Consider the following 18,422-nt stretch of genomic DNA (forward strand, 5'->3'; position numbering starts at 1 on the left):
TTTCCGGTCTCTGCTCAGAGCCCAAATCTTCCCTCTCCCTTAGTCTCAGGATCCAATCCTGTGGTTCCAGGCCCCTCCCCATCCCAATATTCAGGATTCCCAGGCAGCTTCCCACACCCCATCCCCCACGCTCTTTTGCACGTGCTAACCGGCTTATATCGGCAAAACCCACACACACCCCTACAGTGGAGGGGTGGGAGGATTCCCTACAACAGCCCCCCTAGGCAGGCTGGGGGAGAGAGTGGGAGATTGGGACGAAGAGGAAGAGGATGGAAGAGAAGAGGGCGGGGGAGGAGGCAGAGACCGCAGGAAGGCCTGAGATGCAGGAAGCAGCTGGGAGTGGGGGGAGGCTTTGTGCCTGAGTTGTTCTCTGGGTCCTAGGGTCCACACTGTTCGTCATTTCCTGGGATCTGTGGCGTGAAGTAGTGCATCTGGACCCGTCACGGTCTAGGCGGTGGACCTTAACTCCCAGCCCTGGCAGCTGGGGACAGGTCTGGGGCTGCCCCAGACTCCTTTCTGTGTATCATATGGGGGTTAGCGAGAGCATCACAAAAGCTTTCTGGGTTGCCAGGACAGGGAATGGGTAGTCACTACCATCTTTCCCCCTGCCTCCCTAACACACACTTGCACACAGTGGCCGGGAGCCTTTAGATCAGAGACCCAAGCCAGAGCTCTCACTGGTGAAACTTTGGCCCCAGGCCTCCAGAATTCCTCCTCCCAAACGCCATCTTCCTGTTTAAGAGGCAAGGGTGCGCGGGCAGGGGCTTGAGAACAGGGATTCTGCCCCTCCCTTGCAGCCTGGGCGCAAAGCAGACAGGTGACAGGACACCCCCCTTCAAACTGCCAAAGGGCAAAGGACAGCTTTGGGCTGCCACCTGGGGGACGAGGACCATTTCCTTTCTCTGTTCTTCCTCCTCAACCACGAGGCCAGCAAACCTGGGCTAAACTTTCACACCTTAGAAGATTGCAAAAGGTTCTCTAGGAGAAATTGTTAAAATGCAGATTCCTGGGCCGGCCTCTGAGCTTCTGCTTCCCAAAGTTTGGAGGAGGGCCCAGAAATCTGGATTTAAAAAATTTGCAAGTGCCCAGCTATTTAGATGCTGCCAGTCTTGAACCACACTGGGGAACTCCGAGGGCCTTGAAGGCAACCATCCTTTGCCCCGCCCCACTAATCTCCCTTCCCATTTGGGTAGGAGAGGGGCCCACACTGAGACCACTGGGGCAGGCTTGTCTCCCCCAATATTTGGTGGGGCTGTGCTTTTGTGGGTTGTGATGATCCGCAGTCAGAGGTTGGGATGGAAGGGCTGAAGAGGACAGGCCAGGACCGGGGGTTCAGCGTCAGGCAGTCGGAGAGGGACGGGCAGCGGAGGGGATCCATTCGGGAGGAGGGGAAGGGGAGGGCTCACAGACTCCGGCCCCGGAAATCCGTTCCCTTTAGGACCCAGAGGTGCCAGTCCCCCAGCGGCGGCGGCGAGAAGGGCAGCCGCTCGGTGTCGGGCAGCCGCCGCTCCGGCTGAGCCAGAGAAAGACCGAGGCTCGGGGCGCGGGGGGGAGGGAGGGAGGGAGGGTGGCGCGGCGGCAGAGCGGCCCGGGCCGGCCGAGCAGCCATGGGCGCCGGGGTGCCGGGCCCCCCGAGAGCCGAGGCCCCCGGCCGGGGCGGGGGACGCCCGGGCTGCCAGCCCCGCTGACACCGCCTCGGACGATGTGAGCCGGCGCCTCCGCCGCTGCTTCGCGGGCAGGGCGCGCGGTCCCACCGGCCCCGGCCGCCGCTTCTCTAATTTGGGTGGGGGCGACCGTAGCAGGCCGCTCGGGCTCTGAAAGAGGGGCTGGCTGTCTGTGGCAGCTGGATTGGGGGAGGCGACCCACACAGGGCGCTCGGAGATTTTTTTTTCCTTTTTTTTTTTTTTAAGCGGGGTTAACTGTTTTTGGCAGCTTGGTTTGGGGGGAGCCTAAAAAAGGCCTTCCGGGGTTTCTTTTCTGGGGGGGGAGGGGGCGGTGGTCCCGACTTGGCCAGCCGCCTGTTGGAGGGGGGGAGCGGGAAGCGAGGGGATGCGCCCCCGTCTCCCCCCACCATGATGAAGACGGAGCCGCGGGGGCCCGGGGGTCCCCTCCGGAGCGCCTCCCCGCACCGCAGCGCCTACGAGGCGGGCATCCAGGCGCTGAAGCCGCCCGAAGCGCCCGGGCCCGACGAGGCGCCCAAGGCGGCCCACCACAAGAAATATGGCTCCAACGTCCACCGCATCAAAAGTATGTTCCTGCAGATGGGCACGACGGCGGGGCCGCCGGGCGAGGCGGGCGGCGGCGCGGGCTCCACGGAGGCCCCGCGGGCGCCCGAGCGCGGCGTGCGCCTGTCGCTGCCGCGGGCCAGCAGCCTGAACGAGAACGTGGACCATAGCGCCCTGCTCAAGCTGGGCACCAGCGTGTCGGAGCGCGTGAGCCGCTTCGACTCCAAGCCCGCGCCCTCGGCGCAGCCCGCGCCGCCGCCGCACCCGCCGTCCCGGCTGCAGGAGACGCGGAAGCTGTTCGAACGGAGCGTCCCAGCGGCCGCGGGCAGCGACAAGGAGGCCGCGGCGCGGCGGCTGCTGAGGCAGGAGCGCGCCGGCCTGCAGGACCGGAAGCTGGACGTCGTGGTGCGCTTCAACGGCAGCACCGAGGCGCTGGACAAGCTGGACGCCGACGCCGTGTCGCCGACGGTCAGCCAGCTCAGCGCCGTCTTTGAGAAGGCCGACTCGAGGACCGGCCTCCACCGTGGGCCCGGGCTCCCCAGGGCCGCGGCCGCCGGGGCTCCCCAGGTCAACTCGAAGCTGGTCAGTAAGCGGTCCCGGGTGTTCCAGCCACCGCCGCCGCCGCCGCCGCCGCCGCCCGCGCCGTCGGGGGATGCGCCGGCCGAGAAGGAACGCGGCCCCGCAGGGCAGCAGCCTCCGCAGCACCGAGTGGCCCCTGCCCGGCCGCCCCCCAAGCCCCGGGAGGTGCGCAAGATTAAGCCCGTGGAGGTGGAGGAGAGCGGGGAGTCGGAGGCCGAGGCGGCGCCCGGGGAGGTGATTCAGGCGGAGGTGACGGTCCACGCGGCCCTGGAGAATGGCAGCGCCTTGGCAACCACTGCCAGCCCCGCGCGCGAGGAGCAGAAGGCCCAGGCGGCCCCCGAGGAGGCCACGGCGACCGTGGCGGCGCCTGAGAGAGGGGTGGGCAACGGCCGGGCCCCGGACGTGGCCCCCGAGGAGGCCGATGAGTCCAAGAAGGAGGACTTTTCGGAGGCGGACTTGGTGGACGTGAGCGCCTACAGTGGGCTGGGGGAGGACTCTGGGGGCAGTGCCCTGGAGGAGGACGACGAAGAAGACGAGGAGGATGGGGAGCCCCCCTACGAGCCCGAGTCGGGGTGCGTGGAGATCCCGGGGCTCTCGGAAGAAGAGGACCCGGCCCCGAGCCGGAAGATCCATTTCAGCACAGCGCCCATCCAAGTAAGTGAGCCCCCCTCCCCGCCCCTGCGCCGCCCCTGCCACGTGCACGTCGTCGCCCCCGCCTCACCAGCCGGGTTTGGCAGGCTGAGTCAGCCCCTGCCACCCAGCCCCCTTCCCAGAAGTTACCACCCCGAGGGGGCGTGGGGGAGTTCCAGCTGTTTGTCAGAGGGGGACGATTTTCAGGCCCGAGATGAGGGCGGCCTGCCCTGACCTGTCCTCAGGTTCCTCTGTCTGATGCCTCGCCCTGGCTCTGCGGCACCCACATCCCGGGACACCTGCTTCCCCTTCCTCTCCCAGGCGCTCTTCCTCCCGAGGCTGGCGCTTGGGTGGTGGGAAGGGTGTGTGTGTGTGTGTGTGTGTGTGTGTGTGTGTGTGTGTGTGTCCTCAGGAGACCCTCCCCACATTGGTCCTTACTCCACTGGGGGGGAGAGGTGGGGGAGCTTAGGAACACCCCCTGCGTTTCCCCTATAGAGGAGGGAGGAGCCAAGAACTTCCTAAAATGAAGGTGTAGGGGACTGCAACCCTCCTCCGTCCTGTCTGTAGGCCCCCGCCCCAAGTTTGCAGAAGTGAAAGAGGGAAGCAGATCTTTGAGGGTGAGCTGAGCTGGGGCCATGTGACTGGTGGTGGGGGAAAGGCCTGGCACTGGGGCCCTGTTCCCTGGGGTCTGTGCTGGGCCAGCTGGGGAGGTGGAGGTGTTGGGTTCAGCAGGCAGCAGGCCCCTGGCCTGGCTCATGAGGAGGCTGGGCCTCGGGCAGGGGCAGGGCACTGGAGAAAGGGGTGGGGCTGGGAAAGCCCCCAGGATGCCTGGCAGCTGCCCACATGCCTTTGCTTTTGGCTGCTGGGTAGGGCAGACCTCCCATGGCCTTGGTGAACTCCAAGTGCTCTTGCCACATTCTCTGGGTGCCCTGAGAGATGGATGGGAGCTGCCCCCTTTGGGGGTCTCAGTGTCCCCATCCCCACCAGCAGTCTTAGCAATTGGTCTGTGGCTTGTGCCAGTGCCCCGAGATCCTCACAACAGTGCCGATGCGGGGGGGGGTGGATATCCCCAGGAAGAATTAAGAGCCCTAGGTCACCCCTGCTTCCTGCCACCCTCCAGTCTTGGCTGGCACATCCAGCCTAGATAGCCCTTTCTCAGTGCCCCAGGCTGCCCAGCACCAGCTTGGCTGCACGGGGTTGTCCAGGCCCTAGACTCTCTTAGGCCTGGACCCTGCCTTTATCCCTCCCCAGCCAAGCCCTTGTCTGTTTGCTCAAAGTTTCCATAACTGCTTCTGGACACCGAGGCTGCCCACGATTCCTCCCAGTCCTCCTAGAACGTCAGTGGCTGCCCTGCTCCCCGCCCCCACCCCAGCAGAGGCCTGAAAAGGTGCTACTCCCGCTAGGCCAGCACTCCCCCTTCTGGGGCTGTGACCTTACAAGTCCTTTCTCTGCCCTCCCTGTCCTGACAGCTAAGGAACCCTGGATGGAATTGAGGATGAGGGTGTTTCTTGGGACCTGAGGAGGAGGTGGGGACCACTGAGGGGCTCAGGACCCTGCACCCCCAATCCCAACCAGCACCACCATGACCAGTTCTCTGAGCAGCCTGATCAGAGATGGAGTTTGGTCTTTCAGTCCTGGGCCTCTGACTGTCTATATTTGACACCTTACCCTGATTTTTGGGTAAAAATAGCACATGATTCGGAGCAGTGCTCCCCAACTCCCTGGTGACTGCTGCTCACAGGAGTGTGGGAGCCAGTGGTCTGTGGTGCCTCCTTGGTGTGTCTGACTTTTGACTTTGCTGGGGATTTCCTTCTCCCCACCTGGACAGTGGGTCCCCATTTTTCCCCCTTCTGGCCCCCACCCTGAGTTGATGCTGATTCCCGGGTCTGGTGCCCTGCGGATGACCCAGTTGTTGCCTTTATGGCGTCTTCTGCAGAGGATAGAGAGCCCAATTCCATGTTGTCACTTGGGGCAGGGGACTGGGCCCAAGCCACTGATAGGCTGGGCACATCATGGTGGGCAACGTGAGGGGCGGTCTGGGGCCTCTGAGCCAGAGTCCTGCAGGGGGCAGGGTTTGATCAGCTGAGAAGAGAGGGGCGGGCAAAGCACAGGGCAGGCTGGGAGGGCATTTTGGAGGTCACAGTGTGTCCTCTGGCTCATGCACACGCATTGGGGAGGTTGACCCAGACCACCAGATGCAAAAGCGGGCCAAAGCTGGTTTGCCAGGCCCAGGACCTGAGTGCAAGGGGGACAGAGTCACAGGTGACCCAGCCACCAGGGCTCAGCTGGGTGCAGTCTCACCCTGCCCCACCACTGGCTGAGCCAGGTGACCTTGGCAGCAGACCTGGCATCTTCTACTGTGTGCAGACTGGGTGGCCCCTCCTGCCAGGGGACGCGGAGGCCAGATGCCCCGGATGTCAGGAGGGCAGTCCGACCCCTGCCCAGCAGACAAGGAGCTCTAAGGGCCTGAGCTCAGATTTCTCTGCTGTCGCGAAATCGAGGGCAGTGAGTGAAGTGACCACACAAGCCCTTCCCAGCTGCACTTCTCATCTCGAGAAAGCCCACCGGGGAGTGAGGCTCGGGTGTGGGGGACTGGGGGATGACACCAGGTGAGCCCAGACAAAGGCTGGGACACAAGTCTGCTGCCTGTGAGGGTGCCCATGGACCTGCTCCTGGAGGACAGGGAGCCCCGGTAGGGGCCTTGAGGACACGGTGCTCCACTCCAGCTGCTCAGGCCTCAGGCCTGGCCATCTGATAGAGCTGCCCCCCCTTCCTCGCCCCCACTTGGCTCCAAGTGGTGCCAACCTGTCGCAGCAGGCAGCGAAGCATGAACATGTCATGGTATCCCAAATGGCACTCATTAACCTCCCACCAGGGGTACCCTGCCTGGACCCAGAATTAGGCACGCCCCCAGAGCCCCTGCCCTAGTCTCTCTGTTCTGGAGGAGGGTTGGAATTCCTCATCTCGCTGAGAGACCCAGGAAGGAGACAGCAGAGGGGCACAGGGGACAACAAGGTAGGGCTGGCCTTGGGGCACCCAGGCAGGCTGGGTTCACTGGGGACAAAGTCAGAGAGGCTGCCAGCTCCCCCAGCCCCTTGCTTTCACCAGGGTTCTGGGCCTCTGGCCTAGGCCTTTTAGTGCGCTGGGGATAGGGGGCACACCTTGGAGCTGCTTCTCTGGAGGGAAACTGAGGTCTGGCCGTGTAGGCAAGGTCATGTGGGTCTGGCATTCTGCCCCATCCATGTCCTGCACCTCAAGGGGAGGCTGCCCCTTTCTTGGGGGGGGTGGGGTGGAGGTGATCGTTCCTGCTTCCTTCCTCCACCCCAGCCTCAACTTTAGAGGTTCAGGTCAGGTGGGTCCTGGGTGCCCCTCCATCTTCCTCTGTTTCTCTCTCTCCTCCTCCCTCCGCTGTCCCCGCGTCTCACACCCCCTCCCCTCCTCTCCCCATCTGGCCTCCTCCAGGTCTTCTCCATTCTTACTCCCCTCCTCCTCTGCCCCCTGCTCCTGCTCAGCCTGTTCTTTCCACTCTTCCTGCCGGCTGCGTCTGCCTCTGTCTGGCTCTCTGGGTCCCCGTGTTTCCTTCTGCCCCCTTCTCTTGGTCTGCTGCGGACCTGGGGATCTGGCCTCCTAAGTCGGCTGGTTTCTCAAGGAGTGTCCTTCTTTCTTTCTACAGCAGCCACGCTCACACCAGTTGCGGCTGTGGGAGAGAATAATGGTGTGGATGTGGCCAGTGTGTCCCTTTCTCCATTGCCCCGCGGGCTGGAGCACCAGAAGGGCCTGCCCTAGGAGCTGGGGTCACGTTGGGGCGGGGGGAGGCCTGCAGCAGGACAGGAATGCGGAGGGATGCTGGGCACCTGCCATGGCGGCCCCTGGGCCCCAGCTCTGCCCCTGCCTCTGATGAGCGGCCTCTCTGCAGGTGTTCAGCACCTATTCCAACGAGGACTACGACCGGCGCAACGAGGACGTGGACCCCATGGCCGCCTCGGCTGAGTATGAGCTGGAGAAGCGGGTAGAGAGGCTGGAGCTGTTCCCTGTGGAGCTGGAGAAGGGTGAGAGGCTGGGGGAGGCGCAGAGGTCTCCTCTCTGGTGCCAGCCCTGCCCTGGGCCCCTGTCACCGCCGCCAGCCGCGCAGACTCCAGCAGCCAGAGCTGCCGCCCCCACCCCCCACCCCCCACTGCACCCTGCGCTCCTGCGAGTGCCGGGTCCCCAGGGCCATGCAGTGAGGGAGCAGCGGTGACGGCTCAGTGTGTCCTTATACGCTGCAGTAGGTGCTGGGCAGGGACGGGAGAGGCACTACGATAGCACATGGACTCGGGTCACTGGGGTCCCCAAGCAAGTCATGCTTGCATTGAGCTCTGAAGATGGGAATTCAGGAGAGTGTGCGGGAAAGAGAGGAGGGGCTTGGCGAGATGTTGATCACCAGGACAAGAAGGGCACGCAGGGCCTCACAGGCCACGTGGAGGACACTGTTCTCTCTCATGGATGGGAAACTGCGGCAAGGCGTGGGCAAGGGATTTGAGAAAGACCACGTCAGGTTGTGCTATGGGGAGAAGGGTCCCAAGTGGATGGAGAGAGCCCACGGTGGTGTGGACAAGTTGCTGGCTGTGTGGGGAGTGGGTGTGCTCGAGAGATCCTTGGGAGGTGGAATCTGCAGGAGCTGGTGGTTTTTGGGCTCTGGCCGAGACAGTGAGGGGGAGGGAGGAATCCAGGTGACTTGGAGGCCCCAGGAGGGAGTGTCAGGCAGGAAGAGCCTGTTGGTGGGGGAAGATAAGAGTTTGGATGTCAGAGCCCATGAGACAGGAGGGGACAGTTCTGGAGAGAAGAGCGGGAGGTCTTGGGTCATGGAGACTCCATGGATGAGTCTGCGTAGAGAAGAACCCCATTGTGGCTACCCCCATGCCATTCCACCCCTCTCTGCCCCTCATCTGTGTATACAGTTGTCTCTGGCACCCTGCCACCCGCTGCTCCCCCCTCCCACCACCGGCCCCAGGGCCACCCGCCGCACACCCTGCTGCTCATGTGTTCTTGCAAGGGGCAAAGGGCAGGGGGCGAACCAGGAGCTTCCCAGTTGGCTTGGCAAAGATGGGGTGGACGGGACGGTGTCCCCTCCCCAGTTGTGGACCTCCCCTAAGTGTGGGGACTGCTGCTTGAGGTTGGGCCATGCCCTGGGGTGAGGTGGGGGATGGGGGGCCTCTCACTCTGTCCTCTGCAAGCCCTGGCTGGGACGCCTCACCTCACCTTCACCCCCAAAAACCCACCTGTCCCGACTTTCTGCTCTACAGACTCTGAGGGCCTGGGCATCAGCATCATCGGCATGGGGGCCGGGGCAGACATGGGCCTGGAGAAGCTGGGCATCTTCGTGAAGACAGTGACTGAGGGCGGTGCGGCCCACCGGGACGGCAGGTACCCCCTCCCCTACCTCCTGTCTGCTGCAGGCCACCCATTGAGCCGGGAGGGGCCCCTATCTGTGTGGGGCTCAGGTGTGGGTGGAGACTTCCAGAGCCAGGTGCGGGTCCAGGCAGCCAACAAACCCAGTGGGACCCCTGCCCTCTTGGTGATTACATTCTTTGGAAGGTGGGGAGGGGGCTGTGCGGAGGCATCGTATGCCCTGGTTTGGGGCTTGTGTGGGCTGTGGGAGGGAGAGCATGGCCCCAGTGTGGCTTCCTGGTGGATACATCTGAGCTTTTTTCTTTTTAAATTTTATTTTCACTTAGCAAATACCGAGTCGCTGGCTCTGTGGTGGGGCTGGAGGCAGGCCCGGGGGAGTCAGTGACGACTTCCCTGGCCCTTGGGAAGCACGTGCTGTGGTGAGGCAGACACACATCCAAGTGGACACACAGAAAATGTGGGGAAATTGGGGGGGGGGGCGTGAAGGCATAAAAAGCAGGACTTGCTCTCTCTGGATAGCAGGGAAGGCTTCCTGGAGGAAGTGACGTTGGCCCTAAGGCCTGAAGATGAGCAGGATGCAGTTAGGTTGAGGGAGTAGAATGTGTGAAGGTTCCAGGAAGGGGACTGAAAGCAGGCAGGCATGGCCAGAGCCCTGAGAGCAAAGGGGGTCCAAGTGTGTGGCCTGCCCACAGGGGAGGCTGTTCCTTGTGTGTGCGCATGTATGAGCATACAGGTCTGTGTTTGGCCTCTGAGGCTGGAGGAGTCAGAAGGTTCCGGGAGGGCCTCCTGGAGCCCCAGGTAGCCCAGGGACCCCTCTGTGGGCCACTCCACTGTGTATGTGTCACAGGGGGAAGGGGGAAAGGCTTTGGGGCATCCCCAGGGTTGGTATAAGTTGGCAGTTGGTATCAGAGGTGCCTTGTGGGGGCATCTTCAAACTCAGACCCCCTCCATATAACAGAGACAAGTGGGTGTCCCTGTGGGGCTGGGTGACTTTGGGGTCATGTTGCTAGAGCTTCTGCCTGCTGTGGCCCAGGTGGCATGAGGGGTGGACAAAAGGATGGTGACAGCCAGTGCTCTTTCACTCACCCCCCCATCCCCCGGCTTGGATTCCCAGAGCCATTCCTTTGGTCACCTGTTGGCCACGTGGGGAGTGTGTGCACATGGGAGAGAGGGCCCACATGCGGGGCGCAAAGGGAGAGATGCTCACAATAGGCCATTTCCTCCGCTTCTGCAAAGGAGCCCTGAGAGAAGGCCTGGAGCTCGCAGCGGGTGGTAGTGGAGGAAGGAGATTGCCAGGGGTCCTGCCGCCCCCTACCTCTTTCCTTCTGGGGTGGAGAACCAGGGCTTCTGCTGCTGCACCAAGCACGTGGTGGGAGCTGTCTCGGGGTGTGGTGAGCACAAGAGTGTGCCATGGGGCTCTCAGGCATCTGGGAGAAAATCTGCAGACCCGTAAGAGGACTGTGTGTCACCTGTGCTTTGGACGTGCTTGGTGGCCATGAATTCTGTGGGTGTCACACTGCTCTGTCGGGTGTGATGGAGGAGGGAACAACGGTGTGATTATCACAGGAAGTGTGCTTACTCCAGCCCGCCTGTGTCGGATTTGCTTGCCCAGGTCTCACTGCCCGGTGGTGGGTCTGTCTGATCCCTGACCCTCTGGCCCCATGTGCTTTGCGCCAGTAGACAAAGTACCAGGACCCAGTGGGGACTGAGCCTCAGCTTTCTGACGGAGGGAGACCACTGCTCCCTCTGCTCCCGTTCCTGTGGTGGCCCCCCCTAACCAGTGTGGCCTCTCCCAGGATCCAAGTGAATGATCTCCTGGTGGAGGTGGATGGCACGAGTCTGGTTGGAGTGACCCAGAGCTTCGCAGCCTCCGTGCTCCGGAATACCAAGGGTCGCGTGCGGTAAGGGCCGGGAGAGCCCGGCTGGGTGGGGAGTGGGAGCAGACTGGAGGCCTGGCCCTCATCCTGCCTCCCTGCCCGCCTGCCCATACCCAGACTGGGTTCTAGGTGGTCCACCTCGTAGAGGAGCTTCCACAGCCTTCCTGCCTGAAGGAACGGCCGTGCCCACAGCCCCGGCCCACTCCCGCCACCCTCTCCCAAGCCCCTGAGTGCTGCTGGCCACCGGCACTCGGGCTTCAAGGCCCGTGGTCTGCTGCGCCTCCTGATTGGCCTCCTTCCCCTGCCTGCCCGTGACCCACTCACTGGAGAACCAAGATGTGCTGGGAGAATGCCAACCAAATTGGGGTCCCCCCACCAGGCACTTCATCCTTTGCTCCTCACCAGCTGTGTAATCCTGGGAGGACTCGCCTCCCTGGGACCTGTCAACCGAGGGAACTGGGTTTGAGGCTCCTTGGGTCGCTCTCTGGCATAACACTCAGGGACCACTCCCTGCCCTCTCCAAAAGGGGCATTGCCCCCCAGGAAAGGGTGGTGGAGAGAAACAGGATGTGGGTGGCCACCGAGGGGAGGGGCTAGTGCCTGGAAGTTCCACTATTTCCTCTCCATCCTAATCTCCACTCACCATCATCCCGCCCCTTCCTGAAGCCTGGGGGTTTGGAACTCCCACAGGACACCCCACCACAGCCCCAGGGCAGGGGAATGGGGAAGCAGGCTGCTGGGATGGGTCAGCTGCCCCATCTCCCTGCCTTGTTTTCTACCCTGTGGTGGAGGGAGAGCCCCCGGCCCTGGCAGCCCCTGAGCAGCCCTGGCAGTCCCTGAGCGCCTCTCCCCTGCAGCCCAGCAGGGGGTTTGACTGATACCACCCCTCCCCCAAACCTGGCTGTCCAGGGCAGGAAACCCAAGAAGGGCCCCCAGCTCCCCCATTCATTATTAATACTCTCGGGCCTCTGGACTCAGCCCTCTCATTTCCCCTCCCTTGGGAGGGTCTGGGTGTGGAGAGGAGAACACCAGCAGGGAGGATGGTGTCACCAGCCAAAGACAGAGGCAGGGGGATGACGCTCATGCCCCTGCAGGTTTATGATTGGCCGGGAGCGTCCAGGCGAGCAGAGCGAGGTGGCCCAGCTAATTCAACAGACCCTGGAACAGGAGCGATGGCAGCGGGAGATGATGGAGCAGAGATACGCCCAGTACGGGGAGGACGACGAGGAGGTAGGGACTCACGTCCTGGCTGGCATTATCATCGCCCCCTGGTGACTGGACGGAGCATTACACCCATCCTGCCTCTGCCGCTTTCCCAAGCCTCCTGAAGGAGGCCAAGACACCTTGCCCTATCCTGGGGGAGTCCCCAGACTGAGGGAGGAGATGCAGACCCTTCCTTCAAAGAGCCCTTAGTCTGACGGGCGAGTCATACTCTATCTTCAGAGAGCCTTCCTGCTCCTAAAAAAAACACAGTTCTCTCAGAGTTCCTGCTCTGAGGGGAAGGCATGGCCTCTACCCTTGGGGGACCTAATCTGAAGGAGGCAGCTCCAGACCTCAGAGGACCAACAGCGTGAGATTGGGAAAGCACAGGCTCTTTCTTCAGGGGTCCCAGTCTCATGGGGGAACTACCTGTGCCTTCAGGGGACTCCCTGGGCTGTTGGGGTAAGACAGACTACGCATCACCATTGTGGCCCCAGCCTGATGGGGGAGGCATGACCCACAGCTCTGAGTAGCTCCCAGTCTGACGCGGACAGACTGTGGCTAGTCTAAGCCCTGCTCATCAGGGCTCAGGGAGGCAGAGGTGGGCAGGGCGCATAGCCTCTGCGCTCCCTTCGCAGACAGGAGAATATGCCACCGACGAAGATGAGGAGCTGAGTCCCACATTCCCGGGTGGCGAGATGGCCATCGAGGTGTTTGAGCTGGCGGAAAATGAGGATGCCTTGTCCCCTGTGGACATGGAGCCCGAGAAGCTGGTGCACAAGTTCAAGGAGGTGGGAAGAGGGGGTCCCTGGGGTGGCGGAGGGCAGAGGCGGGCCATGACCCAGCCAGAGCCGAGCGCCTGCCTTTCTGCCCCCACAGCTCCAGATCAAGCACGCGGTGACTGAGGCAGAGATCCAGCAGCTGAAAAGGAAGGTAAGAATGAGGGGGAGTGAGGGCTGGGGGGATAGCCCCCCACCGGCCTCACCCCTGCAGACTCTGGCACTGTTGGTCACCCGCAGAGACACAGAACAAGCTCCTCTGAGGCAGGAGAGCCTAGTGTTAAAAGCTTGAGCTCTGGACCCCTGTGTGCCACCATTAGCTTGCTGCTCTGGGCCTCAGTCTCCTGCCCCATAGAATGGGATGGTAACAGTGCGTTCCACTGTGAGAATTCAATGAGATAACGCATATGAAATCCTTGGCATAGCACCTGGTTTGTAAAAGGTGCTGAATAAGAAGTCAGGCTATCAGCTGCTAGACCAAGGGACACCAGGTCACCATAGATGTCCTCCCACTCTGGCTGTCCCACACCCGTCCTCTACAAGCAGGCCCAGCAATCAGTGTAAGCTCCCCAGATACACTGACCCATGCCAGCCTGAACCCCAGGCCTGCTCGCCAAGATGTCTGGAGACACCCGCTCTGTGTCACATGGAGACAGCAGACCCAGGCCTCGCATGACACAATACCCGGGAGCAGCAGCCCGGACACGTAGAGACGTAGACTCCTTCTTCTTCCATCGGCTGTGAGACACACGGGCATAGCCGTCTCTCTGGAAGAGTGTCACAGGCCTTGTGCATTCTCCTGGAGGGGCTGGTGCTGACCCTCCCAGATGGGGACGCTCCTGACACACAGAAACACGCGTATGTGCCACGCACTGACACTGGAAGCACGTTGGGGGCCAGCACATTCGCCGGCATGCTGATCTGTACACTTTCTGTTACACCCCGCATTGGGCCCCTGCTGGGCCTGGACACAAGGCATCCCAACTGCCACAGGGCTTCTGGTGTAGCAGGGACAGACAGCTCGTGGGGGCTGTGCGGCCACGGCCCACCCACCACACGGAGACAGGCAAGGTCACAGCTGAGCCTTGGTTGGGGGGGGGCAAGCAGGGTTTAGTGACTGAGGCTGAGGAAGGGCACCCCTGCCCCTGGGGGTGGAGAGGCTGAGCCTGGAGGAGGCCCACTGACTGTGGCAGCCATTCCTGTGGGAACCAGGTGGGGGCTGTGGCTGGCAGGGTCAGGACTCCCCACAAAGGACTCTGGCTTTGGTCTTCCATCAGAGGCCCTGGCGGTGTCCTTGGGGGAATGGTGGCTGGGGCTGCCTGGAGGGCAGGCAGGGGGTATGGAAAGGAAAGGCGGGTTGGAGCTGGTTTCTGAAGTTGAGATGATAGGCCACGCTCCTGGGTGGTTGCAGAGCAGGAAGGGGGTGGGGGGGTCAAAGGCCTGTTCCTCCTTTTTGACTTGTAGATGCTGCCTGTAGCGCCTGCCAAGTGCCACGCACCACTCCCATCCCTGCAGGGCGCAGAAGCCAGTTTGATCCCTGCCCTTGTGTAGCTTAGTGCGGCTGTCCGGACCCTTATCAGCGGACATGGGGCTCTGCAGAAGAGCGCAGAGTGGCTGAGCTCCTAGAGCAGGGGATAGGGGGCTGATCCAGCCAGGGGGCTATGTGCGGAAGGGGATGCTGCTGGAGAGCATCACAGGAGATTTCTCTGGGGAAGCGATACACTGAACAGAGAGCAGAGAGCTGAGCTGGTGGGAACTAATGAGCATGGGATCGGAAGGGAGGATGGTGGGGACATTCCAGGTAGACGGAATGGTATGGGCAAAGGCCCTGTGGCCAGAGGAAACAGGGCAGTTCTGAGGGTCTGCGGGAAGGCCCATGTGTCTGGGGCACAGACAGCAAGTGGCATTTGCAGCATATGAGGTTGAAAGGATAGGCTGAGCACCAGTGTGGCAGTGAGATAATGGAAAGGAGGACTAGGTTTGTGCAGGTGGGGTCGGGTTTGGGGCATGGTGCCTGTGGAGCTGGGAGACGAGGTGGGAGAGGAGCCAGGATTGTGGAGGAAGCCACAGAGACAGGGACTGGTCAGCAGAGCCAGAGCTGCAGAGGGGACAGAGGGCAATGGTGACCCTCCCCTGGCCTGCTCTTTCACATGTACTGTCTTCCTGGAGCCCTGTGAGCTTGGCAAGGCAGGGATAGGTCCCATCTCACAGATGGGAAGACTGTGGCTTAAGACAGAAGTTGCCTTGCCCCAGGTCACAGAGTCAGTGACTAATCTGGGCCTCTTGCCCTCTAGGAGCGTGCTACAGTGTGGGGGTCCTGGCTGGGGGCTCTGCGGCTGAGCCCCCACTTCTTTCCTCTCCAGCTTTTAGTTCTCAGGCTCAGCCAAGGAGTTAGCTGTTGGAGGGAGAGTGGGCTCCCCATCAGTGGGAGTCATCCAGAGACCCTCCTGGTGCTGGGATGGGGGCGCCCCTCAGCTCCCTGTGGCCGCCACCAGTCCATAGCCCCTCCTTCCTCCCTCAGCTGCAGAGCCTAGAGCAGGAGAAGGGGCGGTGGCGGGTGGAAAAGGCCCAGCTGGAGCAGAGCGTGGAGGAGAACAAGGAGCGCATGGAAAAGCTGGAGGGCTACTGGGGCGAGGCCCAGAGCCTGTGCCAAGCCGTGGACGAGCACCTGCGGGAGACCCAGGCCCAGTACCAGGCCCTGGAGCGCAAGTACAGCAAGGCCAAGCGCCTCATCAAGGACTACCAGCAGAAGTACGTGGTCAGGGGGCTGGGAGTGGGGGGGTCCTGGCCCGGGGAGGACTGAGAGGCCATTAGTGGCAGCCCCTCCCCACCCCCAGCTGAGTTAGGGAGGCAAGGAGCACAGAAGTTAGAGGGCCCCGTGGTGGGGGTACCTGGGCCCAGAATGACAGCAGGGAAGCCAGCACAGTCAGGCCCCAGAGGCTTTGGGAAGAGCTGGGGCCTCCCGACTTAAAGAAGAGGGACAGAGCTGCCCAGGTGGGGCTGAGGACAGGGCTGAGGATCCTGAGACTCCTTGGATGGAAGTCAGACTCTACACTGTTACCCATGGTCTCTCCCCTTCTAATCTCTAGGGAGATCGAGTTCCTGAAAAAGGAGACCGCACAGCGCCGGGTTCTGGAAGAGTCAGAGCTGGCTAGGAAGGAGGAGATGGACAAGCTCCTAGATAAGGTAGGCTCAGGGTGCCCCGGGGGCAGAGGCCTATGGAGGGTGCAGCAGAGAAGCCCCCCTTTAGTCCCCTCTCTGTGCATCCTGGGGGGAGAGAGGGAGTCATGCTGTTGGCTTAGGGTCATGTCCCCATTAGGGGGTCAGAAGGGGCAGGGCCCCTGCCTCGTATCCAGGCCTGACCCCCTCTCCCTTTTGTTTGCCAGATCTCAGAACTGGAAGGAAACCTGCAAACACTGAGGAATTCCAATTCTACTTAACAGGAATCATTCCTTGACGGGACAATAATTAATCCCCTCCTGTTGTCCTCCCTCCCCTGTCCTCAATACTTCACCCCGCCCCCTACCAGCCTGGGGACAGGTGCCCCGACTTCCCCACCCTTCACCCCACCTCCCCCAGCTTCAGGGACCAGAGGGCCTGGGCAGACAGAGGTGGCTGGAAGGATGGCCTCCTTCTTGCCCTATGGGGCTGAGGCACAGAGGCCAAGGGATGTGAGGGTTGGCCTGGGTGGTGGACGGACACAAGGACCTGCAGACCATACTGCCAGACTTTACAACCTCCAGCCTTTGTCTCTGGACTGGAATGGGGCTGGGGGCTCTCCCAGCATCTCACCACCTGGAGGCTGCTCCCTGCCCATGGGGCTCCTAGGTGGCCCCTGGGCCTCTTGACTTGAGATTCTACCTTCTTGGCCCTTTCCCTGTCCCCCATCATTGTGCTGTCTCTGTTGCATTCTGACCCTCCCACTGGGAGGGGCTGCCTCCACACCTCCCCCAATCCTGGTCCCCCCACCCAGGAGGGATAGAGCCCACCCCTGAGCCTGGAGGCTGGGCCTGGCCCTGCACTGATTTCTCATGCACCCTTCAGGAAAAGGGGAGAGTCCAGGACACCTGGTTCCCAGCTCCCCCTTTCTTGGGGCAGCAGCCCTCAATATTTCCTTGTGCCTCCCCACCCCCAGGTGCCAAATAGCCATAACCTCCTCCTCCTCCTGGAACTGTTCTGTGGCCTCCCTGGGCTCCAGGTTTCCTGGCCAAGCCTGGGAAGGCTAGGGAGGAGAGGTCAGCTTAGGGGGCCTGGCTACAGAGCCCCTGGTCTTAGGCAAGGGGAACATTTCCCACTGGAGAGCCAGGCCCTGCCCTGCCCAGGGCCACACCTGGAAGCCTTGTACTAACATCGCAAATTCAGCCTCACTGCGCCCACACCCACAGTTTTCCAAGGTTTTGACTGGAGGGCAAAATTTTACTACTACTCATCTTTTTGGAGACCAGGGCTGCCCCACTGGCAGCCTGCTTTCTAAGTGAAATCCGCTCCGTTTCCCCACTTTAACCCCAAATTGGGGCTTGGACCAAGGGAGGTGAGACCCCCCCCCCAGGTCCCCTCCCCATTCAGGATCCATCTCTCATATTGCCTCTTCCTCCTGCCCTTGCCCCAGACTGGATTTTTGTTCATTTTTTAAAAACAGACAGCCCCCATCACATCCGTTTGGGCTTCTCGTCCCCTGTAAATAGACCAAGCCATCTATCAGTATTTCTCGGCCCCCTCCCCACCGCCCCCCGCCCCCCAGACGTGCGCCTACCCCCTGAAAGAGCTGGCTGTCTCAGTACCCGGGCCCCCGCGCCTCACCTCCCCTGCCGCGGCAGAGGGAGGGGGCGGGGCCAGGTGGGCGGGGCCGCGGGGCGCTTCCGGTCTTTCGGGCCGGCACCGCCCCTGCCCCCGCCCCCCCGCAGGACTGCGTCTCTGTATATAATATATATATGTATGTATTGTTCCCGGTTTTGTACGGACCATGCCCTCTGTCAGGTCGTCCCCATAAAAGCAGCCCCCAGAGCCTCGCTGCCTGGTTTCTTGATTCGTGGATGGGAGCGGCAGGGGGAGGGATAGGGTCGTCTGTCGGTGCCCCTGGTCCCCTGCTACTGGTGCCTTCTTCACTGTGAAGATCCTTCTCCTGGGGATCCTGTATTTCCCGCTTCCAGCAAACTCCCTCTTTGCCACCATTTCCCCCATCAGCACCCATGCCTTTCATCTATTCCTCTTGGTTAGGGCTGGAGTTTCTAAAGCGTCCCTTAGCCCCCATTGCATTGCCTCTTTTTAGGAGGCCTCTGACAAAATTTGGAGGCTGGGTTAGATATGAGACGATAAGGTGAACCGCAGATCCCTTCCCTGAGAAGTCTAACCTCATGTGGATAGGCAGCCTCTACTCTCACAAGGCACCCTGCCTAAAGTACCTGAAGGATCCAAGGTCACCTGGGGGTGGGTGGGAGGTGACATGTCAGAGCAGTTTTGTGCGCAGGGTCCTAGAGAATCTGTATGTCCTAGAGAATGTAAATAGCCCCAGGCCCCTGCTCTGTGCCAGCACAACTCACCAGCTCTAATAGAATGGGTCTGGCAGTCCAGATAGATGCCAGGGTCCTAAGGACAAGATTTGGTGAAGTCCCAGAGAGCAGAGAGAGCAGGTGGATGGTAGGGCCAAGGCTCAGGCAGTCTCTGACACCAGCCTTGCCTTGCTCTGGGTGCTGGAGTGTGTATGTGTGAGAAAACAGAGGCATAAGGCACTTGTGCTCAGTGGCC

The 18,422-nt window shown here is 61.8% G+C and overlaps 1 protein-coding gene across 2 annotated transcripts; it reads left to right on the top strand.

The window, feature by feature from the left end:
• The first annotated feature begins 1,925 nt into the window (after positions 1-1,925).
• Positions 1,926-17,683, top strand: PPP1R9B (protein phosphatase 1 regulatory subunit 9B). 2 transcript variants are annotated; one of them, XM_080827306.1, is made up of 10 exons: positions 1,926-3,458; positions 7,351-7,483; positions 8,717-8,837; positions 10,619-10,723; positions 11,793-11,928; positions 12,537-12,689; positions 12,778-12,831; positions 15,199-15,428; positions 15,767-15,863; positions 16,064-17,683. In XM_080827306.1, exons 1-10 carry the CDS (start codon positions 2,073-2,075, stop codon positions 16,115-16,117), a joined length of 2,469 nt encoding a protein of 822 aa, XP_080683432.1. In that variant the 5' UTR covers positions 1,926-2,072; the 3' UTR covers positions 16,118-17,683. The 2 variants fall into 2 exon arrangements, with proteins under 2 accessions (XP_080683432.1, XP_080683431.1); XM_080827305.1 differs by lacking the exons at positions 15,199-15,428; positions 15,767-15,863; positions 16,064-17,683 and adding an exon at positions 14,142-14,337 and having other exon boundaries at positions 2,030-3,458.
• Positions 17,684-18,422: the final 739 nt, after the last annotated feature.

Source organism: Martes martes, assembly GCF_963455335.1.
Source record: "Martes martes genome assembly, chromosome: 16".
NCBI lineage: Eukaryota > Metazoa > Chordata > Mammalia > Carnivora > Mustelidae > Martes > Martes martes.

What these genes read in the sequence shown, in the direction of transcription:
- PPP1R9B (XM_080827306.1), top strand. Translation starts at nt 2,073, where the DNA reads ATGATGAAGACGGAGCCGCGGGGGCCCGGGGGTCCCCTCCGGAGCGCC. An exon ending in ACGGGGAGGACGACGAGGAG is followed by an intron (nt 11,929 to 12,536) that starts GTAGGGACTCAC and finishes CTCCCTTCGCAG; the next exon opens with ACAGGAGAATATGCCACCGA. An exon ending in TGGTGCACAAGTTCAAGGAG is followed by an intron (nt 12,690 to 12,777) that starts GTGGGAAGAGGG and finishes CTGCCCCCACAG; the next exon opens with CTCCAGATCAAGCACGCGGT.